Source organism: Anas platyrhynchos, chromosome 22 (assembly GCF_047663525.1).
Source record: "Anas platyrhynchos isolate ZD024472 breed Pekin duck chromosome 22, IASCAAS_PekinDuck_T2T, whole genome shotgun sequence".
NCBI lineage: Eukaryota > Metazoa > Chordata > Aves > Anseriformes > Anatidae > Anas > Anas platyrhynchos.
This window is the reverse complement of record NC_092608.1, coordinates 3,796,169-3,823,617: the sequence shown is the minus strand read 5'-3', so window position 1 is coordinate 3,823,617 and position 27,449 is coordinate 3,796,169. Positions and strand designations below refer to the sequence as shown.

The 27,449-nt window shown below is 46.4% G+C and overlaps 1 protein-coding gene across 1 annotated transcript; it reads right to left on the bottom strand.

Annotated features, from left to right (window-relative positions):
• Positions 1-1,379: 1,379 nt before the first annotated feature.
• LOC101797396 (ATPase family AAA domain containing 3A) lies at positions 1,380-26,502 on the bottom strand. The gene is made up of 16 exons (XM_027443170.3): positions 26,238-26,502; positions 26,081-26,157; positions 25,381-25,482; positions 24,021-24,080; positions 23,579-23,648; positions 22,351-22,516; positions 21,571-21,640; positions 17,303-17,458; positions 17,037-17,093; positions 16,006-16,131; positions 13,484-13,608; positions 12,008-12,059; positions 11,157-11,227; positions 8,962-9,129; positions 8,157-8,265; positions 1,380-1,805 (listed from the first exon to the last, which is right to left on the bottom strand). Exons 1-16 carry the CDS (start codon positions 26,467-26,469, stop codon positions 1,626-1,628), a joined length of 1,821 nt encoding a protein of 606 aa, XP_027298971.3. The 5' UTR covers positions 26,470-26,502; the 3' UTR covers positions 1,380-1,625.
• Between the last annotated feature and the right edge of the window lie 947 nt (positions 26,503-27,449).

Genomic DNA, 27,449 nt, shown 5'->3' with positions numbered 1-27,449 from the left:
GCATCCCGGGAAGGCATCAGAGAGCTGGCAGCCTCGAGCACTGTTTGCTTCCCGCTGCCCCACGAGGCCGCCCGCCTCGAGGCCGTGGTGCAGCTCCCGAGCTGTGTCAGCCTGCATCTCTGTGAGCTCAGGAACAAGCACCAGCGAAATGGGCACAGCTGAGGCTGCTGTCAGTTCCTGTCGGAGGAGAACATCTCAGCAAGGTACTCAAGGGCACAGAATTAGGTCAGACAAATGCGCTTGCACAGCGGAGTTACAGAAGGGGACCGGGAGCGGAGCAGAGTTCAAATCCAGTTCAACCTCGGGAAAAACATCACAAGATTTCCTGACCTGCCTCCTCTCTGTGCACAGACAGATCAAACGTCATCTGATCGAGACAGGCTTGTCTTCATGATTTGCCAATGGCACGTTTCTCTGTCATTCCCGAAATGAAGCAAGACTCGTACAGCAGCAGCAGCTTGGTGGCAGCAGCCAGTAGGAAAAAAAAAAAAAAAAAGCCCCACTCCCCTCTCCCTCCCTTCACACCCCACTGGAGATGCTTGCACGCCACACAGCCTCACTAAGCCTTGCCTAGTCACCCTGAAGAGAGAACGGAGTGACCTAGGGGGGGAAAAATACCCAGGGCTGCTCCCGGACTAGCTGTAGCAGCAAGTGCCTGGCTGGAGAAAGCAAACAAAGCCCTGCGGGCTGAGCAGACAGAAGCTGGGGAGCAGCAGCTCCTGCTGGAGATCAGTAAGGCCTCAAGGGCTATCTAGCATCTTGAGTGGTGCTTTCAAGTCCCAGTTGCTCCAGTGCAGTTCCACTAACCTTCGGTGATCCAGGGAGCGTTAAACAAAGCCACACTGGGAGAGGATAAAAGCTCCTGGGCTGGGGACGCTCGGTGCTTCAGCAGAGTCAAGCTCCGGAGCTTTTAGGCCCTGGCTCTGCTGCCACCCTGCAGGAGCCCAAACAGAGACCACAGAGAGCAGCCAGGCTGTGCAGCCACAGCACCAGGAGAGTCCCAGTGCTTATCAACCGAGCCACAGCACAGCAGCAGCTTTTCCTGAGTGTTGACCCCAAGTTAAGCAGGAGCAGCTGCACAGCCCAGGTAATATGGCTCTGTAACACAGAGTGTGAAGGGGTGACAACAGGAGAACGAGGAGAGAGAGCACAGAGATATGAGCAAGGAAGAGGCACGTCCTGGAAAAAAGAGGAGAAATACCTCTATATTGGAGCAGAAGCCCAGTTTAAATACAGGGGAGCAGAAGGGCTGGACAGGCCCTGTGTTCCCATAGGCCTGGGGCACCAGGACAGCCCAAACCAGTGTGAAACAGCCAAGAAGGATGATGGAGAGTTTGGGGCTCTTTAGCAAGACAGGCCACACAGACTAACGCAGTCAATAGTGTTTGAGCAAGGGGGACCTTTAATACAGTTGTTTCTGCCTTATTAAAACCTTTTTTTTTTTTTAATCCTCCCCCTTTGGTGCATCCTTAAAACACGAAGGCCAAGGCAGACAGAGGCAGCGCTCCCTTCCTTGCGCCCGTGGCCACATTTCTCACTTCACACATGATTCCACCAAACATTTTGCCCAGAAGCCCCTCCCGCTCGCCTCCCCACACGCTGGTCAGAAGCCTGCAGGAAGCTCCTCACACCGCCGTTCCTTTGGGGAAAGGCAGGAGGGGGTTTTTGCCGACCCCTTTGCCTGCTTCAGCCCCCTCTGCTTTCAGCCACTCCATCTTCTGGCGGTGTTGCTGCACGGCGTCAGCGACCCGGGCATCGATCATGGCCTCTGTAAGAACGCCGTCCTCGGAGGCGTAAGCTGCAGCCTGGAGAGAGAAAGGGAGGAGAGAGGTGAGGCAGTGATCACAAACCCTACAGCCAGTGAAAAGCTGAACTGCTCCTCTCTTCCTCACACATCCACACATCCAGCCTCGTTCTAAGTTGGCAGTGGTAGCCACAGGGATCTGGCTTATCACCATCAGGAAGGATTCCCTTGCTGCAGCTCTACCAGGGACTGAAACAAAAAAAAACACCTGCCCAAGCACAGAGAAACATGCTACGCTATGGTGTGCCTCTGGAGAACTACCAAGCACCTTTGCCTACCTGCCTCTGGGCTTCCTGGGAGGCAAGGTCTTTGTAGGAACAAGGCCACGGGTTCCTAGCGCTGAATGGAGCCCGTAGGGTTAGGCTGCGGTCGCACTCGGCTTGTTTAAATTTCCTCTCCTGCTTTAAAAGTGCTGTGCATATGAAGTTGATAAAGTAAAGAGTGAAAGGTGCACATGGTGATTGAACAGTTCCATTCAAGAGGTTTTAAATGCTTACATGGGAGGACTACAGTTGGTGCCAGGGTGAGTACAGGCAACGTGGCATCTCTAAAATGACATCTAACAGGCACTAATCCTGCTTTCCACTAGGAAACTCCCCCAAATCACTTCTGTGCTGTGTCAATTCCCAGCTTAGACTCACCTGCCTGTGGGACCTTCCCTCTCTAACCCCCTCCACTCATCCCATTTTATGCCACCTCCCTTTAGCTGCAGCAAAAGGGCTGTCGCTGGTGCCCAGACACGCAGAAGAGCCAGGGCTCTGCTGATGGGCATCACGCAGACGGTAACACAAGCACCCGCAGCCTAGAAGGAAGGGGAGGCTGCTTACAGTGTGAGCTGAACAACTCATCTCCAAGGTAACAAAGCAACTCCGAGCTGCAGATTTCTATATCTGGTTAATCCCCGTGCGAGCGCTCCCGCAAGCGATTCCGTGCTGTGGTTCCCTGCACAGCCCTGCTAGAGGGGAGCGTGACACAAATCGGGGTGGGAGCTTCCCACATCCAGGATGCCTGCCCCAAACCAACAGCCCTGAGGTGTCCACATCCCTCCTGCCACAGACTGTCCTGTCTGTAGGGCGTTCCCCAAGATCCCGGTTAGGAACAGAAACTTGGGCTTTCAGGACAGGCAGAAGCGTTTTTAAGGTGTTACACCCGGGCTGCACGAACCATTAGCAGCGAGAAACACCGATTTTGAGGTTTGAGCAATGAGCTCGGCTCCCTCCAAGTTTAACAAGGCTGCAAAAGCATCACTGCGAGAAATTAGCGCCGCCGTTTTGTGTCCTCGTTTTCCAGTGACACGGACGGGAGAGAAGACAAACCCCAGAGCCAGCTGCTGACCTGGGCAGTACCGACACGGCATTGGTTTCAAGCTCCCCTAGCTGACGTTACCCCAGAGCCCTTTTTGGAGAATAGGGAACATCACCAGGGAGAGCAGGTCTTACTGCACAAGCCACATGTAACTGTGGAGTCGGCAGGCGCTGGTTTTTGCCATGAGAAGCATCAAAAGCTGACTCTTCCCCATGCAAACCCTGTGTAATCCTTTCTGAAGGCAGAACTGACAACTTCTGGTAATGCTCACGCCTTGAGTTAGAGGGTAAGCACCGGCTGCAAGCGGGGCATGCAGAGGAGTAGAAAGGAGCCTGGAAATAATCTTTGCACAACGGCACTCGTCCTGTGCCCCACAGGGCAAATCCTTCTCACCAATATTCACCCAGCGGGTCCCAAACCACGAGCTGCCCGTTCTCACCTCTGGGAAAGGAGCACGGCAGGGAGGTTCGGCTCAGTTAAAACCACCTGACTCACCCCCTCACCCTCCCGCACTTCGTTTTGTGTTTATTTATTGCTTTTTGGTTTTGTTTTTGCTGGGGAGTTGAGGCTAATGGGAGCCTGCACCCCTCCAGCCAGGAGCTGGTGGTTTAAAATGGAGTAAGCGCTCCTGGGCTGCGCGCTCTGTGCCTCCGCCGAGCAGAGAGGATGTCTTCCCTTCCTCCCTGCCTCTGCATAGACCATAAATTTAACTGTGGAAACTCCTGCAAAGCTGTGCAGTTCACGCTCTGTTGATTTTCTCAATGACTTTCTATTTTTAGAAAGCCTCAGGCCCTCACTGTCAAGAAAGCAAATGGGGGAAGCAGCTGTCCCTTCTGGGAGTAGCTTGCACACACACAAAAATGGTGCTGTGCCTCATTTATATTCATACCTCTGCCTCCTGCATGGACAGATTTTAACCCATTTTTTTCCAGAGCAACTGTTTGTGTTTTGTAACTCGAGCCCAGGGAAAAAATAACCTGAAAACATAGCATTTTGGTGGAAGCGGAGGAATGGCTCACAGATGACAAGCCCAGCTTTAAACGACCCAACGCTTCGTTTCAGCCAAGAACCGTGGGTTATTTTTACACGGCCAGCAAGCTAATCTGTACCCTTAGAATCACATTTATAATGAAAATGGTCTGGTCAAAAACGTAATAAAAAAGACACCCCCATGACTTATAACGTCCTTCAGCTCGAACACTTCTGAAACATTAATTCTGCCCATAACCTGGCGTGGCAGAATACCTTTTTTTTTTTTTTTTTTAAACACAAGCAAGGCTCAGGGAGCAAGGAGGTATTTATATCTGTGGCACAAAAGGCAAAGAAATGACAGGAAGCTCACCTCTGTCGTTAACACCGGGACATAAAACTCCTGAGAATTCTTTTGAAGCGATGCCAAAGCAATTTTCCAGAGGGTAGGGCTGGGAATAATGAAAAGTTGCTGCTTTGACATTTTATCTAAAGCCTATCAACGGGTTTAAGTTCAGGGTGCAGAACTCAAAAGTCTGCACAGCGCTGTAATAGATCTGACGGGAATTTTAAAGTGTGTAAATGCATCTAATCCGTGCTATATTCCTGCAGGATTAGACATGGAGAACGGAAAAGAACAAGGACAAAAGGGAAAGCACAATCTTCTGCAGGAGAGATTAAAATGGATTTCTAGCACGCAGACTATTAGCTGTGCCACAGACAACAATATTTCTCCCGGCACTAGAGGTTACACTCTGCTTTTCTGCACTCATTTTTTTCTGTTTCAGGACAACCTGAGCCAGATTGAAACAACAGCAAACCAGAGCTTCATTTAAGTGGCCCCCAATCAATTTCAAACCCAGCTTAGAGTGAAATTAAATCTACAAAAGCTGCGCAACTACTGCTCGGGCTTCTAGTTTAACTGAGATGTTTATGTTAATAGCAGTATTGGCAGAGCAATCCAAAAGCATCTTCATGGGAAATGACTGCAAGGCCACGGGACAGCGAAGCAGCCACGGGCTGTCACTCCAGTTTGCTCTCTGGTTAAGAGCTGACACCTCTGATGGTTTCTCTCCAGCTGGTTTTCAACATTACCTTTCCCCAAACCACCTCTGAGGTTCAGTTCTGGCCGTGAGATGAGATCAGACAGGCTATGTAGAGCTGATGTAGGTCCCAGCACCTCAAAACCCTACTGAGTCTATGATAAACACCTTCCTGCCAGCCTTTTACAAGAGGTACTCCCTGTCCATTTCCTCCAGCACTCCTGCAGATCCTGGAACAGCAGCGGGAGCAGCACCACAGATGCCTCGCTACCTTGCCTAGAACTGCCTGGTAGGTTATTTGACTAGGTTAAGACTGGAACTGCAGGCAGCAAGGTCTCGGCTTGAGGTAACAGGAGGACAGCCCCTGTGGAACAGAGCAACGCTTCAGCACAGATTAAGCCTGACTTTCTGCACCCCGAGCATTCGTCTCTGTTGTCCAGACACTGGTTGAGGTTTTGTTCTCAGACACCTCGACAGAGGTGGAACGCTTACAGACAGCAACGCTGAGAACGACTGTTGGAGGAAAAAAACTAATTAAGAAAACACACACACAAAGCTGAGGTGAATTAAGTAACAGGCATGTTGCAATTAAGCCTACACTTTGAGGATTAGCGCCAAGTCGCATCAGGGCACAATGCAAAATAACTGAAAACAAAAGGCAAACAAAATGCTCCCATCCAGCTTTGTGCTCCAGCATTCACAATAAGCAGTTTTCACCAGGGCTTTGTGCTGTAATCTTCCCCAGAATGGGTCAATTGAATCCATTTATTAAACAGAGACCTTAGGCATATTGTATTGCAGCAGCTGTTGTGATGAGCCCATCTAAAAAAGCACTGGAAGCTTAAATGTCTCAAGACGTAATTGTTTCAAGGCAGCTGTGAGGGCTTCTAAAGAGCACGAGGCTCACGACATCTGCTGTTTAGCAGCTCTGGAAGGTGTTACTAAGATCAAAACCAGAACTGTAAGAGATGCCTTGTTTTCCCCTTTTCTTGGCTCTTCCTGTATTTTGTCTTCTCAATTCCTAAAACATCTCGAATTCTTCCTGCTTGTGCTTTTAGCTTGCCATAATGCTTTGGGGGAAGGGCAGGAATAGCAACTGCAAGTAGGAAACAGAGAGGGAAGTCCAGATCTTCCTCTTAACTAGCAAATCCTTAGGTTAGCCTCCTTAAAGCTCCCCACATCCAAGAGGGACAAAATTTCATCCCAGTGGAACAAAACTGTGGCTTGGAAATGGATTAAGTGTGCGCTACTCACATCGGGTTATTTCCCACATCAGCCATCTTTGGCACGAAACATCTTCAAATCAACAGTTCAATCCTCCACGAGTTTCGGAGACCAACTACTCCGAAATTAGCAGTGCTATCGGTAGCATCCAGCCACTTGACAGCTGCTGCATCCAGCTGAGGCCAGTCTGGTAAGCACTGCTTGAGCTCGACGTGCCGGCTCATACAGCCCCTGCACACCCTGACCTCACATGTGCCAAGGCACCAGTGTCACTATGCGGTTAAGTCGCCTTGCCAAGCTATTTTTAATTCTCTTCAGCTCCCTGACCCAGTTCATAGCACAGCCACACAAAGAGGTGTGCCAGCACAACGGGAAGGATAGCAGAAAGGCAGGAATAAGAGGCAGGACTAACACTGCCAGAAAGACTCAAACTGCAGCATTAATCCTTCCCTGGTTGGAGAGAGCATTGTAACAGCTCGTATAAACAGGCTACCTGGTAAAGCTGAGCCAGGCCTCAAAATATTGACACCATTCAAAGGATTGGGTTGGGTTAAGGGTACTTAAAACATCTGCACATCTGTGATGCGCTCTGCTCACGCAGAGGCTTTTAATTGCAGCTCCTGCAGTGCCGTGCCCTCAGTACTACACACAGCAGGAAAACACAGGGAGGTGTTCAAGCTTGGCCAGAGCCAAAAGTCAGTGGGCCAAACGTGGCAAAACCAAACCTGTATGGCTCTACACGAGCTCCAGGTGGTCGCAATTCCAAATTTCTTGACCCAGTGACTGAAGAAGAGCCTTATGGTAGCATTTAGGATTAGCCTAGGGCAGCATTCAGTGCAGAAACCTTACTCCTTTTGGGATGCTCTCACAAATCTGCTAGCAAATTGTATCCAGCCAGCCAGCTCCAGAGGAAAGGAGTCCACGTGTCTAGCCACCAGCTGCAAAAAGGCTGTGCAATTTTAACACTGCTCCATGACACTTTTCTTGATCGACAAAGGACAAGATATAAAGTCCCCTGATCCAGAACACCGATAACTTTGATTTTGATACAGATGAAGCTTTTTGCAGATTCTACTTCAAAACTGTTCTTATCTTTTTGCCAACTCTCTCCTGCTTTTTGTCCCCCACCTTTCTCTTTTTTTTCTTTAAAAGCTCTTTGACTGTTGTATGACAGCATAACCTCCTTATGCAATTTTACAGAGCCCCTTGTTAATAGTCTCAGTGTTATGAGGTACATTTTAACAAGTAATCAGGGCAACAACACTAAGGAACCTGCCTTCCCCTTCTTTCAGGGCCACTTAAAGGATAAATTTTAGAAGCCAAGGTCATTTCTGGGGTGTCATGACATTTTCAGATGACAGCACACGCTTCGAAGTATGTTTCAACAATACAAAATCCACATGGCAAAATTAAGCAGCTGTGTGCTACCATACAAAGAAAGAATAAAATAAGGGCTATCAGCACTTGAATGACTGCTTTGGATCTCAGCTCATGACTTCCACAGGTAAAAACTAGAAAGAAGATTTGCTTTCTGTCGCTTAAAAGGTGAAAAAAATGGTAGTAAGAGGAATACATTCAGTAAATTCAGTGGGATTTCCCCAGTAGTGATTATAAAAGCTCTTCCTATATGTGAGATAAATTATGCTGATGTCCTGACACCCACCTCAGAGCTGGCAGTGTTCTAGTGTTACTGCATGGACATAAGGAAGCTTTCAAAGTGAGGCAAATTCCAAGGCTCCAAAACTCAAACATTCAAACCCTCCAGAAAGTGAACATGACCCAGGAAGCTCGGTGATCAAAGCCCTACTTACCTGCCATGCCACAGCAAGCTGAGAGATCTCTCGACCAGACATGCCCTCTGTCAGCCTGGCAATCTCTGAGCACTTCTTGCCATAGTCAAACTGGGCCAGCTTCAAACGTCTGAAAGCACAAGCACAAGAATTACTTTACATGTGGCCACATGACAGGAGGAGGGGTAAGCCAGAGGTAAGCTTTGCAAAGAGCAACATGAAACTGAAATCAAAGATCAGGCCAGACTAACCTCTATACAAAGATCCATCCCGAATAAAGCAGTTGATAGAAAGCCTGATTTTATGGCACAAAGAAATGCGTGCACCTGGATTAAAACTAGCGAAGGCAAGCGCTTGGATACGAGGAGTTCCAACAAGCCCACATCTACGTTACTGCCTCCAATACAGTAACAGGTCTCCTAAGTTTTGAGTATATGACAAAGCATGGCATAAAATTCTACGATGGCACCTCATCCCGTAACAGAATGGCAAGAGTCATCTCTCCAGCTCTTATCTGGAGGAGTGGTTTAAACTGGGTTTCTGCATAATGTGACAGACAGGAAGACCAACCAGATTGCCTTTTGGTTCTGTTTGTAAGATAACAGAACTGTAATCTCAATACTTCCAAGATTAGATCCTGGAAACTTGCTATCAACCATTCAGCTTCCTGGAAAAGTTGGAAAGATGTTCTATAGCCTGCCACATACAACCAGAGATATTTCCTCGAAAAACATTACTTAGAAATACTGAAAAAATACACAGAAGAGGAGACAGACAACAACAAGAAGAATTCTGGATGGGCGAAGAGTGCTGCAGGGATACTCACTGTTTACCCTCTGTAGCTGGCTTCAGGACATGCCTATCAAAATACATCCTCACCAGCCGCTCCCGTTCTTCTAGCTGAGGCAGATCGAAGTTCACCATTTCATCTATTCGGTCGTTGATAGCCCAGTCAAATTGCTCAGGCTGGTTGCTTGCTAAAACAAGCATAAACCTGGAGTACGAAACACAAGAAGAAAGATTGAGAAACATGGAAAAATGCATTAAAGAACGCATCTGAACATCAGGAACCAGCATGGCCAGTATCAAAGACCTGATGCATCCAAAGATTTCTTAGAAACAGCTTTGTAACAGCGTCTCAAGCCACACACTAAAATGCAGCACGGTTTAAGCTATTTACAACTGAAATGCATTTAACGCAGTATTTAGCCTTTCAGTATCAACCTTCCCCAGACTGTCCCTGCCACAGAAGCCTAATTTATCATTTTACCCACAATCACCCTCAAGTTAAGGGCATGAAACATTTTGGAAGAGTACAACCTCCCACAGACCTTTAAGTCTGAAGCCTTGGAACAAGCATCAACACGCAGAGATGTTCTCTGGCATGTACAGATCTCCAACTTAAATCCCACTTCAGGGATCTAGCTTCAAGCTGCTCGCTGCATGGCACCCTAGAATCACAGCAGGACTAAAATCCTCATTATGAAGGTGTGAAGGACTGCCAAACTGAAAGCCTACAGTGCGACTGGAACCTCAGCCAGCTCAAAGCACTGCAGAGCACAGAACGGGCTCATCCTGGCCTAAGAACAAGGGGAATTTGCCACTGCTGGGCATGCCACTGCACGGGGAGGTCGTTCTTCTGCAGCAGCTGGCAAAAGTTCACTTATTTCTTTCAAGGAAGTCTGAGAACACCTTCCTGCTACAAGTCTAACATGTGCACAAACAGAGGCATTCACAAAAGGTACCATAACCTAACGGTGGCTTGTTCAATCAAGCGTTGCTCCACAGTACAGATGTGCCAACTTCCAGGTCATGCTCTCTCCTGGAGCATTTTGAAGACAGAAGCCTTTTCTTTTGCTTCGTAATGCTGCTTTTTCCCCATGCCAATTCTACTTTAATGCCTTAATTGATGTTACCAGCTTAATAGTGCATTATAATTTGAAATGGGCTTTTAACCACAGCTATTGGAATATTGACGTTCTTGCAGTCTATTTAAATCCAAGTCTACAGGGGGCTGTGTTCTTTGCTGTCATTTCTGAAGATACTTAGCTGGCCCATGAGCCACACTAGCACCAAATCATTCCTTTTCTACTGACAAGAAATTCCTCCAAACCCCTGCAGAAACACAGCGTAGAAGAAGCATTGACACCCACCCCGATATTCAAACCTTCCCTGGGACATCTGGGTGAAGAGGATAAAAGCGAATGTGCACAGTCAGATACCCAGCGAGAAGATGCAGGAAATTCAAGCCAGCAATTCACAATTCCTAGCGCTCAGTTACAGTGGTAACAACTCACTGGTACAGCCAAATAACAGTTCTCCTCAGGGTTTCTCCAAATCAGCTAGATTTACACACCGTTAGGCCTGTGCAAGTAAATTCCCCTTTATGAATGCAGGATGCCTTACTGCCCAAAGCAGCAATAAGGCTCTTTAGAAGCAAAATGCAGCGCATGAATCACGAGGACATGCTCATTCTCCTAGAATGGTTCAGGGTCTAAATTAGGGGCAAATTAAACATCCATGAAAATGACAGCCTAGCTATTTAGAGCGGAGGCATGGCACCCATGAGCACCAAAACAAGCATGCCCGGAGCACTGCTAAGGTACCCTAGTACCAGGGGAAAGGACTGCCTCCTTACCACTCCCTCTCACTGGCTTGCAGGAGAATTATAAATCAGGTCAAACCCATAACTTAGCTAAATCCACAGTTACGAAATATTACAAGTCTAAAAGGAATTATTTCCTAGAAAAAAGAGGAAAAGCTATGAGGCTAAGAACTTGTACATCTTGTAAAAACCTGTGCCTCTTGTACAACCCTCCTGCATTCTAATTTCCAGGTTCCAAAGAAAAAGGAGGCATAAGCTGCATTCAGTATATAAACTAAGAAGGGAATATTCCGTGCAAATTTTTCAAGCCCTTAATGGTGTGGATCAGAGGCTTCCAACTTTTCATTTGCACACCATCAGCATTTCCTGGCTTTCCTCAGCTCAGGAAAATTGAAGGGTTGAAGTTGGATACTTACTTGTTGCTGTGCTGCCCTGTTCTGTGCAGGAATGCATTTAGAGTTGCTCTGAGATCTTCACTGATTTTCTCCTGCAAAGAAGAAATTCAAAGATAGATCAACTGCGTGGGACTTGGGAGGTCACAGCTTTAAGCAGCATTATTGACAAAGCGAGTTCTGTTATTGTCAAGCATTTGCATTAAAATTAGACTCCAAAGCACTCTAATAACCTGAAGGAAAAAAACGATCAATTTGTATACCCAGGAGAAAGGTTAAGAAGCAAACCCTCAGCCAAGAGGTTAAACATTTGCCCAGTCAGTGATTCCCTTGATTTCAAACCCAATGCTCTAACAACAGCCCAGGTGGCTTTCCCTAATCTAATAAGATACCTACAGGATAATTAAAGTAATCTTTTAGGGTTGACTCTTTAAGTAGACCACCGGGGTTCAAGTAGCAAGGCCAGATTCAGTGCACAATCTGGTAACTTATTTTGAAAAAAAAAAATCTGTGTGTGCATGTGTGCTGATTTAGCATTGTTAATAGTTTGGTTGCAAATACATCCCAAGATAACTATTTATTTGTACAAAGCACCTCTTTCCTACTGCCCCGTCACCTACAAACATCTCAGAAGATGTCACACATTCCTTCTGATTTCTTTTGCAGGAAATTCCCAAGTCAGTCTTGAGATGCTCAGCCCATTCAGCTGCAAGAGGCTCATTTCTTGTTTCTGCACGACTTAACTGAGTGATGTGGCACCTTCCAGTTTTAATGTTCTGCCTGTGCAAGCTGGCTGATCGGGTTAAACAAGAAGGCTGTGGGCTGGCTGGCTAACTGCAGCATGTACAGGTAATGACCACAGGGAAAGTACTTACCGTTGCCCTCTTCCGCAGAAACGCGTCTGCTTCATCCACAAATAGCAAGAGGCTGCAAAAAGAAAGCACTACACAGTAATAGGAGACAGGTAAGTGAGGCTCCAATGGCTCAAGGATTCTCCTGTCCCCCTACTTGACACCCACACCTGCAAACCCAAAGGATTACACAACCAATCTCATTTTTAAGGCAACGTTTCTCATCTGAGCTGCAGCAACTTCCTGGTTGCCTGCTCTTGGCCCATGCCAACAGTCAAGAAAGAGGTGTTAGCTTAAGACACCTTAGGCCATAAACGACTCCAGGCTTCTGCAGCTTTGTTTCCTGCTGTTCAGAAGCAGGCTCAGCAGAAGCAATTCTTGGGCACACGGCCTTAACTTCCTCCAGATTTTTAAATACAGATGGGAGAAACTAATTACCAGAGAAAAATCATTTTCATGGGCACGGTTTGGCAGTGGGTTTATACCTAGCATTGCTGGCCTGTTCCTGTCAAGTCCGATCAGATCTCTGAAATCCAGTCCTGCTCCCCAGGTATTTACGAGTGCTTCTTTTAGCATTACTCCTATCTAGAGAAGTGTATGCAAGGCTACAAGGCCAAAACAGAAGCACAGAAGTCTTGTGTGGCTTCTTCCTGCCATGCTTTCTTATGCCACTCTGAAAACCTGCAAGCAGAGTCCTCCCTTGCACACTGTTTTGCTATTTTCTTGATTTTTTCCCTTCCAAACCACACTGCCAATAATATAATGGTTTTACTACCTGTGGAGAAGTGAATTAATAAAGTCAATGAATTATTCACGAAAATAAATTCACTTACAACCCAGGGGCAGTGCTCTTCCCAAGAGACCATGCGTATAAAGATGTTTATCAATAACAGAACCAAGTTGCTCATAAAGCTGCCACAGCTTGTATTACTTTCTTGTCCAGCTTCAAATACAGCTTTCTTTCAAGGGATTTCGGGGCCTCTTAACATCTTTTATTCAACTCCAGTTTTTCTGAGAATATTCTCAGCTACAATCTCTGCAGAGAAGCATCCTCTACCACTGTTGCTTTAGCTAATAAAGGTAACACAGCGCTCACCAGCAGCTAAGATTGTTGGATATCCAGAAAAAAGTCTGCTTAAATACTGCATATTACCAAAGGTTGGAATACTGACGCATATGGACGCACGTAAACCATCTTACAAAAGTGATGATCAAAGGTATCTGGAGCATTTAAAGTTCTTATAATGCAAGTGTTTAATGAGGACAATAAATTCAGCCAGTGTCCATAATCTCCTGCATCTTCCAACTTCTTTTTCTAAGCTTATTTAAGTTCTTACACCTTTCCTGCTACAGCTCATCAGGTTAAGAGGCGATTAAGCAGTAGAAATCCTCAGGACATTTACTCTCCCCTTTAAAAAACAAACGTAGAGAGTAGCAAATGGAAATACCTAGATGACAAATGCAGCAAGGATTAAAGGGGTCAGAGGAACCTCTACTTACCCTCTCCTACTGGTGTTTGCCCAGTCAAAGAGCTTATGCATGGCAGTAACTCCTTCCCGCCCCATGGGGGCAACATCACCACCTGTCATGATGGCATAATCCATGCCCGAGTGCACGGCTAATTTCTGGAAGGAAACAAAACCACTGGGTTAAGCACTCCCTTTCACTGCAAGGCCGTAAAAGATGAGGAGGGAAATAAAAGTCACTTAGACCGACCAACACACTTATTTTCAGATGAGATGGTGAGTACACTCTTAAAGAACAGAATACTTCTTTACCACTTCAGTCATGTCAGAGCAGTTTTCAGGATTGCTTTGAAGTGGAAGGAAAGATGGAAAATTAGTTTTGTGGCAACGCACGAAATTTTCTCAGCAGAAGGCGCTGCTGAGAGTGCTTATATCTTCATCTGTAACTCGTGTTGTTTGTTTCTTCCACTCTGTTCTTCATGGTCTAATTCATAATTTACTTCCCCTGTGCAGTAGAACAGGATTCCTTGCATTATATTAGTTAAGCATCTAGTGAGAAGTTGTATTGGTTTATTAAAAAAAAAAAAAAAAAAAGATAGACTGAAATGCTCATTGAACCCACTGAGTATTCAGATAAAATAACAGAACTTTACTACTGTGTTTTTAAAAACTGCCACAACTCCTTAGTCTGCTGGGTACTAAACAAAGGGGTTTGATGAAGCTCCTGAGGCACACTGGAAACATCTCCCTTAAGCTTCAGGTATTAAAAAAAAAAATAAAAAATGAAACAACCAAACAAAGAAGCCTTTCAAATCTGTGCTTTTCAGTGAAGTCATAAAGTGCAAGCTTGCCCATAAGGCAAGTTTGACAGGAGATAACCAAAATTAACCAAGAACATCAGAAGAGTCCATGGCTCACACTGACCAAAGTTTGCTTAGGCTGCCATGCCACTGCAGGGCAGAACGACAGGAAGCCTCCCTCTACTTCAGCCCCAACTAGTCTGCCAAGGGCTATGTAACGTGGTAATGAAGCTTCCAGCTTAAAATTCTTTTCCATCTCACTGCGACACCTCAGTGGTGAATCAGCCCACAACTGCCTGTGTCTGAAAGCACAGGCTTGGTGAGGATGTGATGCCAATAAAGGGAAAGATCTCCATCCTCCCCTCCAGAACGGTTCACAAACCAGCCTCCAACCGAGCCCTGCCACGGTGACAGACAGCAGGCTGAGTTACACATCATCAGCTGACCCAGAGCTGGCTATCCAGCTCTGTGAGTCAAACAAAGTCAGCTGAAGGTTAAAATGAACAAGTCAACCCACGTAGACAAGCAACAGCTCCAGCAAAACATGCTTAGCTGAACCCAACCAATTATCTGCTGTGCAGCAGGAGGCAGGGGAAAAAAAAAAAGCTTTGCTCTGCCTATTAAAACCACCCAGTTCCTGCTGCTAATGTTTAGTGTTTTGCATCAGTCCAACAAAGCTGGGAGCTTTGACAGTTACATCCCAGTGTTTTCACATCTGCCTCAAGAATCCTGTCATATAGCAGGAATACTTACAGCTGCAGACCCATAAAACTTTGTGCTGCAGTAGTCAAAGAAGGCCACCACACTGTGACACGTCGCCTTTTTGGAAGGGCAGTAGCAGCAAACTGTACAGTCACTGCCATTAACCCAAGTGCCAAAGCCACAGCTCAAAACCCAGTCAGCTTCTCAGCGTGGTATTTGCTCCTCTCTAGAGCATAAGTGTCAGATGCACTCAGCCCTCTCCTCACTCTTCTGACCTGTTCCAATACTTTACAGCTACCACCACCAGCCCCTTGGAGTTCCTGTGCTATTGGGTAAGTGTTAAATACACTTCTTCCCCTTTCTCCACTGCTAAACACTTTTCTCTAAACACTTTTCTCAGCTCTTACACTTCTTCTCTTTCTGTTTCTGTTGTGGTTTCCTAGCCCTGCCCCTCTCTACTGGCTTTACAAATCCAAACCAGCTGGCAGACTATTGGAGACAGCAGCAAGGTATTGGGCTACAGGTTTAATAGATTGCCAGGGACACAAAACTTGGCTTGAATCACCAAATCAAAGAAGAATAGAAAGCCTCACACCTACCAGACAAGCACTGACAAGCAAGTCAAAAATCAAATCCCCCCTCAAATCCATACAAAACACCATCCTTGTGGAACACGTGTGAAGTAAAGCCATCCCTATCTCTCCTTTCACTTGAGGATTAGCGAGCAACAAGCGGGAAAAACCCTATTTAGCCAAGCGTATATAATTAACAGAGGTGGAAACGAGACAGCAGGCTGTTGTTGCAATTTCACAAGTCACAGTTGCCAAGTGCCTTTTCCAGATGGAAGGGCTCTTCTGCCTACGCTCAGTGCTAGAATCCAAGTGGCTGCACTAATCTGGAGCTGGAGCAGGTGGATGTCCTCTTCCCTTCCCAAAAGAGAGGCAAAACCACAAAGGTCAAGCAAAGGATTTCAGACCACAGAGGGTGCTTAGAACCTCGTAGTTTTCAGAGCCCTCTGCAACATACACATGGTGAGAATCTTAACAGTGTTTACCTTGGCAAAAAGTGTCTTTCCAGTGCCGGGGGGACCATACATAAGAATATTCCGGTACAGGCTTTTGTTCTTTTTTGTATTTCTCGTTGCTATGGCAATATCTCTCACACGTGCTTCTAACTGTGGCTGTAAGAAAAGAGTTAAACTTAAGGAACAGAAGGTACCAAGAGACCAGCAGCTATCAGCTTCACAGATCAGTACCAGTGAGAAGCTGGCAGTACTCCTACAGTCTCAAGCTTGTAAGCCTCAACTTCAGCTGCTTATTGCTTTGGATTAGGGTCCTTTCCCTCTGTATATCAGGATTTACTCAATTTCAAGTTCTGTCCACTTGACTGCAGTTCTCTTCTATCAAGCCAGGAAGCAGCGCAGTAACTGCTCTAAGAAGCGCTAACACCTCAACATTCACCTCATCCTGGATGCCCTGGGAGGGATATGTCAAAATGTAAGCGACTCTCTGCAGCACTAGTTCTTTTATTTCAGTGATAAACATTCATGCTCAAACTTATTACTGCCTTTAGAGAGGTACTGGGAGAAAGCTATCACTGCAGGAGCATTCTCTCAGCAGCCTCGAGCACTTAAATTTGCCTGACATCAGGGAATCAAAATTCAGACCCAAATACACAGAGGCAGCCCTAATTAGCAAGTTCAGAACCGTTCACAAGATGGGCAAGTGCACATGTTGCTGAGGCTTTTGGCCTACAAGCAGATTTAGGTTCAGTAATATTCCACAGATTAGATGAGACAAGCAGAACTCTGAATATTAACATGCTGACTACACAGAAAAACTGCAGCCAGGCAAGCACTGAGCTAAGATTTCTAACTGCTTTGCACCGAGGGAAAAGAAGGTTAACAGAATTGTTAATGTGTGTCACTGAACGCAGGAACTTATTTATGGTCTCGGTGCCCCAAGGGTGATAAGTCTTGAGAATTACTGGAATTACAGCGTTCGAAGCGTGTGTAAGGTAACAGCTTTTCCTATTGAGATTCAGAAGTCATCGTTCCAGACCAAGACAGCAAAACACAGTACTCACACTGAGAACAACTCCTTCAAGGGCATCCTGAGCCTTGCTGGTAAGACGCTTACCAACCTAGAGAGGACAAAAATCAAATCACTCACATGTAGAAATCAAGCACTGCTTCAGAAACTCAACACCCCCAAATCTTATATAAAACAGCGACGAGATCAGCTCACCTGTGCAGTCTCTAACAGTATGTTTATTCAAAGACCCACAGAGCTGTAAAAGGAGTTTTGCATCCTCGTGGCTAAGAACAAGACAAAAACAAAGCTAAACTTTACCTTGATAGGATGCTTAAGTGCCTCCAGCACAGTAATACGCGAGGTCTCTCTCACCAGGGAGGGTTTGCCCAAGCGTGCTTCTATGTAGCGTCCTGCCACTGCAGTGGCATTCTTCGCAGAGTAAAAGCCCACTGCTAGCAGGGTGAGGCCTGCCACCTGGTAAGGAAAGGGGGTGAGGATTAGGAAAAACCTTTAGCAAGGCAATGGGGTGCATGTGCAGCATGGCTTGTGGTAGGGAACTATGGTTCAGTATAGACACTAGCGAGTAGGATGGGTTTTTTGTGCTCGGATGTTTTGTTGCTGTTTACACAGTCCAGTTCATTCCCCTCCCCTTTTTTTTTTTAAAAAAAAAAAAAAAAAGTATTCCATGTAGGCATTTAATAATAAGAAGCCTGAATAAACCAGGTGCTGCCTGCCAGACTGCCCCCTCCTCACACAGGTGAGGAACTAAAGATGCCAAGGGAAACATCAAAATTCTGGCTGCCACCAAGGGTAAAGGGGCAGATGCTCCCAAGCGAATACAGACAAATCACCTGTCATAACACAGGCAGAAAAAGCTGTGAAATGAGTACAGAGACCATTAGGGTAACAAGAATGGATAGTAAGAAGAAAACAAGGAACAGAAGAGGTTGTGTGTCAATCCCCCAAACATGCCATCAGCTGAGCACTGGAACTGTCCCACACAGTAAGCCTGCGACCCATGTAAGAACAGCAGCAGCACCCTACATGCAGCAGGAACATCAACCCAGCACCTTACACTAGTATTTTTGGTAAATACTGGTACATGAGAACTGCTGCTGTTCAAAAATGCTTCCTAGAACTCGTTCTGAATAGGAGACAGAGCAAGTAAGTGCAGTGACAGCAGAGGCCGAAACCACTTGCTGAAGGAGAACAGTCGTGTCAGATCCAATACAGAAGAAAAACAGGTACTCCAGAAGAGTTTCAGAGCTAAAACCACCATGGGAATTACCACTGCTGCATTACAGTGAAAGATGAGGTCTTTCAGAAACCCTAGAATGCGAGACGTTCCCATCAATTTGTCAGTGAAGCAGAAAGACTCCAGACTGCTCTGTGGTTTATGGTCGCTGCTCAGTTCAGCACTAAGTGGGCTCACATTAAACCAAGCAGCCCTGCAGGCAGCATTTCCCACCATAGCGAGCTGTCAGAACAGACAAGGAGCTGCGCTGACAGTGCTAAAGACATTCCAGGAGGTTCCTATGACTAACATCTCGGGACAGGCAGGATTTGAAAGCAAGACTTTACAGAAATCTTTAGCATGTATGGGATTTTCTCCTTAAACATTGTTCCCAGAGACTGAAAGCACTGATACCTTTTATAAACCTTTAATTCAGGTGCACAAACAGAAGCCTCCAGTTCTACCTGTTCATACATATCTGATCTAGTCAGTTGCTTTACCAAAAAAAATCCTATTTAACTGAAAACACAAAGAACAAGGGGTATTACTTTTAAACTGAGAGGTGTTTGGGAAGAAGCCAACTGTTCCTCACCATTCCAAGCGTAAGTAATTGGCCGTGTTCAGCTCACAGCTAGATGCCAGTGATTCCTACCAGAGCAAGCCCAGGTAGACAAAAGGGCAAGCTGCAATTGCTTTTAGAGCGAGCAGGCTTCTGCTACAAGTACAGAGCAAGGTCAAAAAGCTCAAGGACAACAAGGATGGCATTGTTCAATAAGCCATCAGACACCATCTGCTCGGTTCCACTCTGCTCAGACGTGCAATGTACCTGTGCTTTGGATGGAAACACAAAGGGTTTAGAGCTGCAGGTTCTAAGATGCAAAGAAGATGACCTCTGCTCCTGATTCATCTCAGCTTACAGGCATTTGGAAGACACAAGAGACTTCATCTTTTTAGTAGGCTCCCTCTAAAAGCAAGTTACCTTGACAAAGACCTCACATACCCTCGCCTCAGCTGCTTTAGCTGCAAAATTAGGGGTTGGTGCATCAGATCCATCCAGGCAGAGGGAAGTTTATCAGAATTTAGGTCTTCACTGACACCCACGTTACAAGATGCAGAGAAAAAAAACAGCTTGGAGATTGACAGCTACACATCAAAATGGGAAAATTATTCAACTCACCCTCCCGGAAGAGCCCAATCACTATGCCAGCTCCACAAATCAGTCTGATTACAGTGCCTATCTGTTCATCACGAAGTATCTAGAAAAGGAAGCAATCTATGCCTGACAAAGTGAATTCCACTGAAAACACAACCAACTTTGAACAGAACCTTTTGGGGTTACACAGATGGGGAGAGGTAGGAAAAGAAGCAAGCCTTACAGTAGGCAGAAAGAGATGAAAATCCAGGGCTAATTTAGAACTCTTAAAAAGAACTAGCTAAATCTTGCCTTGCAGTCAGCATTAGAGCATTTTTCAAAGCAACAGAAAATGTAAGAGTTTGGGCTATGTTGTCTCCTTTCCAAAAATACATGCACTCTTGGCATTATTTTAAAATTCCCAAATTCACAAGACAAGAGCTCGTCAGAAGCAAAAGTGACCATAATGCAGGAAGCTGGTATCTGGGTCAAGAGAATATGCAGCTAAAAGCACCAGGCAGTAATCTTCAAAAGGCTCCGGATACTGCAGGCACTCCAGGTAGGGCCCGCTGATTACAAAAGGATCCACTGAAAGCATGCACTCACTCAGACAAAGCATCTTTTGTGCCATCCCTCTATAAATCTGGCTGGCGGAGCAGATGGCTGGGACTGATTTCAAGCAAATTGTCCATTTTAACAAGCCATGCTACTAAAAGTATTTTAGCACTGTGAAGTTTTGTTGTAAGCAGTGTAGTGAGAGACAGCCTTATGTCAACAAGAGGTAACTGCCACGCTCTTTCCTCCCGTGGAAACATGCCTGGATGGCTTTTAATCAAGACACACAACAGTTCTACAAGTGATCTCTACATTTCCTGCTTGTCCATAAACAACATTTTTTCCCCATGATGTGGAGATGCAGACGCACAAGACGACACCAAAAATATGTCAGTCAAGGCAAAGAGAGAGGAAGAAAGCCCATCATTAGCAAGTGATTAGCGGCGTTACTCTTTTTTAAAAAGCTTTTGCATTTTTGCTGCAGTGAAAAGAAAGGAATGCTCTCCTTTCAATATTTACCCAGGAAATCTTATGTTATTCCCCACTCCTTGTTCTAATGACAGGATGCTGTCCCCGGTGATCAACATTCAGTATTTATATGCTCATTACTCCCCAGCAATGCTTTCTCATAAATTAACGGGATGAAGATCAAGGAGAAGAGAAATTTTACAATAAATATGGGAATTCTGAATGCAGATGGAGTGAGAACTCCCACCAGGGAAGAGGCAGAAGCCTGTGCGTTCAAGTTAGTGAAGACTGCATGGCAATCGTTGCATAGTAATCATCCAAATTCTCCAGGCAAGACAAGAAAAGAACACGTAATCTCCCCCTTTCATGTCACTATCCTGTATCCCTCATCTGGAGCAGCAGTCTCCAAAGCATCCAGGGGGTACGAAAGACCATCCACTGGGGCACAGGACAAAAATATATACATTTGTCACTGTGATTCTAATAATTTATAAATAAATATACCTGTAGTGGGGAAACACTGTCAATTTTTTTATTTTTATTTTTTATTTGTGAGGCATATACAATGACAAATTTTGAACGGTGGTTTAGAAGATGCAAACCCCTTTTGTGTCCAGAGATCAACTCCTACACATTTTCAATGTTTTCCTTAGTATCCCTAAAAAGACATTCCCAGACTGCAGTTTAACCATAAGACATCAGCAGGAAGGAGCTGGGATTAGATTTCTGGTCCTAAAAAAACACCACTGGCAAAGTAATCCTATAAAAGCAATGTTACACGTTTGATAATGCTTGTTACCTACATACTGCTACCTTACAAGGGGCAGAAGGTGCTAAATCAACTGAACAAATGCTAGGATGAGAAAAAAAAACAACATGTTTCTTCGCAGAACCTCCACCTATTACCTGTAGCAGCAGGCAAACCTTCAGGCAACGTGTTTGTTAACGTGGTGGTTCCTCGAAAGGCAAGACAATTACACAGGGCTGATCGAAGCCAGAACTTTGATGTGACCAAAGATGAGATTTAATTAGTGTACGAGCATGGAATGTGGTAACTCCTTAAATTAATACTGCAAGACAGCACTAAGCAGCATGTTCATGCTATAAAATTTCATAGACATATCACAGCAAGGAGTTAGCTTCCAGAAAAGTCTGTGTAAGTGTATGTAAAACTGTCAGTACATGACACAATCTTACCGTGGCTGTAACTTTATCCCAGTCTGTTACAAAAGCACGAAATCCTTCCCCAAAGAGCATTCCAGCTGTCCTGTGGTAACAAAACATCAAGACAAACAAGAGAGAAAAGAATTTTGATGACTGATTTGAAACAATTTACAACAGTTTTATATTCTGTAATGATCTTCTTTAGAACCAGTCAAAACAAACTGAGGGCTCACCTGGGAACTCAAACATGAACAAGCACGTACATACATTTATAGTCATCTGATGTCTACACCTGATCTGAGATTAAATCCAGAAAAGCATTTGGCACTAAGCTGATTTAATATATTAAAGACTGAGCTTAGTGGTAAGTGATGTGTTGTAATCTTTAAATTAAAAGCTCTTTCTGTTCAAAAACCTCAAAGTACCTGAAATTAACAGATTAAAAATTCAAATGCCCACCCTTTGGAGATGCACTGATTCACTTTTAGGGCGTATGTTCAGAAAATGAAAGAACTAAGCCTTCACAGCAACCGAGTCTCAAGCTTAATAAATACAGCTTGAAATCATCTCTTAGAAAAACTGTGTAAAACTCAGAGCACTGTGCTCTCTTTGGTTCACACTCAGATCACAATGTACCAAGACACAGCAAAAAAGAACTTTTTCTTTCAATAATTCCTATTGTACAGAGTAGGAAACTGTTCCGTTTTAATATTCCTCTGAGCTTAGGGGAATAAACAGCAATGGTTTCCTAAGAGATGAGGGAAAACTGCACAGAAGTTAGGCAACCACATCCTCCTGTCAGCTTGCACATACTTGAGGGACTCCAACACAGTCTGGCGATGCTCAGCAGCTTTTAAGCGTATCTGCTCCCGAATGATGTCTGCGTTCTCCCTCTCAGCCTTGGCACGGGCTCTTGCTTCTGCCTCAACACGCAGCATTTCGTTTTTGTGCCTTAGCTCCATCTCCCGCTCCACAGTAGCTTTAAAAAAAGGAGAGAACAATCTTTTAGGCTGGTTTAATCCCAGGCAGCAGGTTGGGGAAAGATGCATTGACTCATCCTGGCCTCACCAGTGCTGTGTGTGCTCCCACAGCCAACCAGTGCAGCATCAGAGAAGACAAGCAAGGAATTTTCCCTCTGTGCTCAGAGGGATCGCACACCAAATAAGTGGCCCTCTTCAGAGAGGGCACTGCAAGACAATCAGAAATCTGTTCTGGAAACCTGTTAGCACAAAAATTGCTTAGGACAGACTTCAGCCAGAGAACTAGACAATATGGGATAAAACAACAGAGAAGGGAAAAAAAAATAGCACCTGAGTGGTGCCTGGGAGGAGGTGGGGACCTCGGGAATGAAACCACCCCCTCCTACAAGGTGCACCCCTGACCTCCTTACGTGGTTGATGCAATACTACAAGGATATTGATCAAAGCCCAGAACACACTAGATGGCAGCAAGGACCAGACAACTTGGCAGAACACGTGCGTGCAGGGCAACTTTCTGTTTGCACTGGGTCACCTACAAACCGCCTTACAATCCTGACACTTGTGGCCTAGTGGAGCCCTGCTGGCTCTCCCAACCCAGTGACTGCAGCAACTCCATAACAATGGGAAGAAACAAAGCAAGTTTCAGACTAAAATGTCATTATTCAGCTTCTATTTCTTAAAACAAAAAGCAAATAGAGGCTAGGTGACATGGTTTCAACCAGTACTCCAAGTAGCTATTTTCTTTCTTTTCCCTCCTCAAAACTGGTTCTGCTTTAGATTGCTCCAGTACAAGAGCAGGATTTCACTGCAATATCAGGAGATGCTGAGAGTTTATTGGGAAATCCACAGAGCAGCCATTTAGTATTTCAGCCCCTTCTTAAACTGATTTTGCAGTCAATTGGCAGTTCTAGCACTCCTGGGCTCTACCTGCTATTTGCCAACGTAGCATTAGCACGTGCCCGGTTGTGACGTGGAGCCAATACAGACAAGGAGCCAAACCCCAGAGCAGACGCTGATCTGCCACCCACTTTGTCAACTGTGAAAGAAAAATTGTAACTTACCACGCCTCATGGCTTCCTGTTTCTGTACAGATTCCTCCTGCTTCCTCAGGTTCTCCTCGTTAACAAGTTGCTGGAGGCAGAGGTGACAGCAGAAGATGCATTAACGTTGTAAGGACCCAGTCACTAGGTATTTTATGTACGTTTAAGTGTATTAATTGCTATCAAGAGGCTGGTGCTTAGGCTGAAGTGCATTCTTTCCCCCCCCCCCCCCCCCATTTCTCAGACTGACATTCATAATCCCATGTTCTTAGCCACTTGGTCCTAAGTCCTGATCTTTGATTTGTCTGGCCAAAAACACTGATGCCAAGTAAATAGCATGGATGAGAGCAACCGTGTCTAGCATTAGCTGTCTGGCCAGCACGATAAGGCACATTTCCAGACCTTTGATGTAAGAAAGCTCCTGTTCAGCTCCCAGCTGGGTTAGAGAAGGAAGCTACCATACCTGCTGCCGCATCTGTTCGTCATAGCGCTGCCGTGCCAGTTTGTCCTGGTACTGGGCTCGCTGAAAAAAAAATAAATAGTTGTCTGTATAAAAAGATTAGGCACTTGAAAGAACCTAGTACCAAGGGCAATGATATCTGGAACATGCAGGGGAAAAAAAAATAAAGCATACACAAAGGAAAAAAAAAATAAAAATTCAGGGTTTGAAAAAATGAATGGGCAAAGTTTGGGACAAGTTTCCTCAGCCAGCTCCATAAACTTTGCCGTGTTGAGAAGTCCAATAGTCTGACCTCATTTTAAGGCATCACAGATACAAAAATGAAGAACAGGGGTTCTCTGGCCCAGAAAGGAACACCTATTTTACTAGGATAAGCATGCTTTCACGTTCTAAACCTGGACTGGCGACTGCAAGCAAAAGAAGTGTCCAGATACATCCTGGCTGTCAGACAGGCTCCCTTCCTGATCCATTTTCTTGTTCCTCATTAGTTTCTCTCATCAATTTTCCACTGCAACTGGCAAATACACCTACAGCATCTAAACTCAACAGAAGTGGTCTGAGGGCCCCAGTCCATCAATGAGGACTGCACAATGGGGGATATTTTTCTCCACTCCAAATCCAGAGACACCAGAACAGCTTGCAAGTCACCTCCTCAATAGCTTTACGTTAAAGCATGGCACTTCAGAAACAGATCACAGTTAAGGTAGCTTTGCCTTCAAGCTTTTGCCCTGTGAACTGCAAGAATCCAAGCGCTAACTCACGAACAGACAGTGAGGCCTGCTTCCTGAGCCGGCCCCGTTCAAAGTCTAAACTCCGACGGGATAAAAAGCAACATGTGCCAGTACAGTGGTTCTAGCTCTGTTCCCAAGGTGAGTCATCGATTAGAATCGCTCAATCCCTTGCTTTTCTGTCTGGGCTACTTAAAACTGAGATCCAAATAACTTGAGACATTTCACTGTCCCCGTTAACATGTGCTCAGTAAGCCCATAGTCTACAATGTTATAATGCCACCAGCTCTGAAATACAAAGTGTCTTTCATGTTGCTCAGCAGCACTTCCCTAGAAGTTCTTTGAGGGGAATTTCAGAGTAAACCACAAGAGCAAATGCCCCTACCCATGTCTTTGGATGATATCACGATTTTGGTATCAAAAGTTCAAGCAGACATAGCTGCATTTAACTACAAATTAAACTCATCATCACAAAGTCAGGGTAAAAGACAGGCTCAGCCTGTGAATGGCCTCCCACTTACAGCCAACTGCCACCCCAGCACCATCAAAAAGGGCAATTAAAGCATTGTTTCATTTTCCACATGGGAAACACAAGCAAGGTCTCTTATCAGGTAGCTTCTTCCCCGTCCCCTTACTGCTTGATGCTGTTTTGTTTCCTCACTGAGCGTTTTTCGTCTCTCTTCTGCTTGTACCCGTATCTGCTCATTCTTCAGCTGTTCTATGGCGGCTTCATACTCCTGGTAAGATAAGCAGATGGTTATCACAAACGAGCTTAATACATAACCCTAGGGAGATAAGATGATGGCAATTATATTCCAAGTCACAGAATCACAGCGATTCACAGGATCACAAGCAATATGTTTGTTATCAGAACCCTCCAAAACCGACTGGTGACAAAAGAAAGCTGAAATATGATTGTAAGAAGATTGTAAGAATTGCGTAGTTTGCTGTTTAGTGATTAAATACAATTTGCTTCCTTAAATAAATGAAAAAACGTTATGAAGGGCGTACAGGCCTCACTTTTACCCAGCTACTCTACAACTCCCTGCAGAAAACCCTTATGACTCCCTAAAAGCAGCTGTGATACTGCAGGACTTACAAAATGACTCCAGACACACCAGGTACCCAAAAAAGGGGTGGGAAAGGTGCCGGAGGAGTTGCCAACCCCACTGCATTTCACCTTCCAGCGCTCTCATTTCTCCAAATCAAGCACCCACCCTCTCCAAACCTAAACCACGGCCTCAATGATTCAGAATCATTAGCGGATGGCGAGATAACGGGGCTCTGGATGATTCCAGCCCAAAAAAAACTGGTGTTCTCCTGGAAGGGCCGCACCTTGAGCTTGGTCTGCTGCTCCAGCTGCAGCGTCTGCTCCTGCATCTGCGCCAGGCTGAGGGCATCCTTCGCGTGGCCTGCAAGGGAGGGCAGCGGCCGTCAGCACCCACCGAGCCCCACCCTCAGCGTCCCCTTTTTCCCCCCTTTTGTCACCCACGGGACGCGTCCAGCTCCCGCGCCGCCTTGGCCGCCCGCTCCAGGCCCGTGGGGTCGAAGTTGCTCCATTTGTCCTTGGGCGGGTGCCGCTCCCCGCTTCCTCCCCCAGCGCCCCCGCTGCCCCCCGGGGCTGGAGGCAGGGAGATCCCGGCCGCGTCCCCACCACCGCCTCCTCCTCCTCCTCCTCCCCCCCCTGGGGCCGCGCCGCGGTTGAGGCCGAAGAGCCACGACATGGCGGCCTCCTCCTCCTCCTCCTCCTCCTCTTCCTCCTCCTCCTCTTCCTCCTGGCCCCGCCCAACCGGTAGCCCCCCGCCGGCCGCCCGCCACGCGCCGCTCCCCGCTCCCCGCGCCGCCCCCCGATTGGCCCCGGCGCCGTCGCGCGGGTGACGTCCCCCCCCCGGCAGCCAATCGGAGGCGGGTTCGGGGCGGCGGGGTGAGGACGGGGAGTGCGGAGGGACAAACTAAGCGAGGAGGCGTTCGGCCCCTAGCAACGGGCGCGTGGCGGCGTTGCCATGGGAACGGCGCGGGCGCCCCCCCGGGGGCAGCCCCAAAATGGCGGCTGGGGGTGGGGGGGGGCATGGGGAAGGGGAAGAGAGGGAGGGGAAATGAAGCACAGAGTCACAGGACCATTAGGGTTGGAAAAGACCTTCATGATGGTCCAACCATCACCCTGCTAACCGATGTCACCCGTTAAAATGTGTCCCCAAGCACCACATCCAACCTCTCCCTGAACACCCCCAGGGATGGTGACGCCACCACCTCCCTGGGCAACCCATCCCTAACCACACTTTCCTAACCCTAACCACACTTTGTAACAGAAATGTCTCCTCATTCCCAACCTAAATCTCCCCTGGCACAACCTGAGGATGTTCCCTCTCGTCCTATCACCAGTTATGTGCCAGAAGAGCCAACCCCCAGCTCCCCACATCCTCCTTTTCGGTGTTAGTAGAGCACAACAAGGTCACCCCCAAGCCTCCTCCTCTCTTTTAAGCTGCCCCTTCCACCACAAGCCCACCAGAACAAGGAGTTTTGGCCAGGCAGCCAGGACTTGCAGCCTTTGTGTGGCTACCAACCAGGACTGAAATCAGCACCCACCAAACTCCAACAGCACTGCAAACACATCCACCTGGCTTCTCTAGAAATAATAAAACAGTGATGGAGATGGCATTAATCGGTCCCAGGAGATGCCTTGTTGATGAAGGTGGCCTTTTTT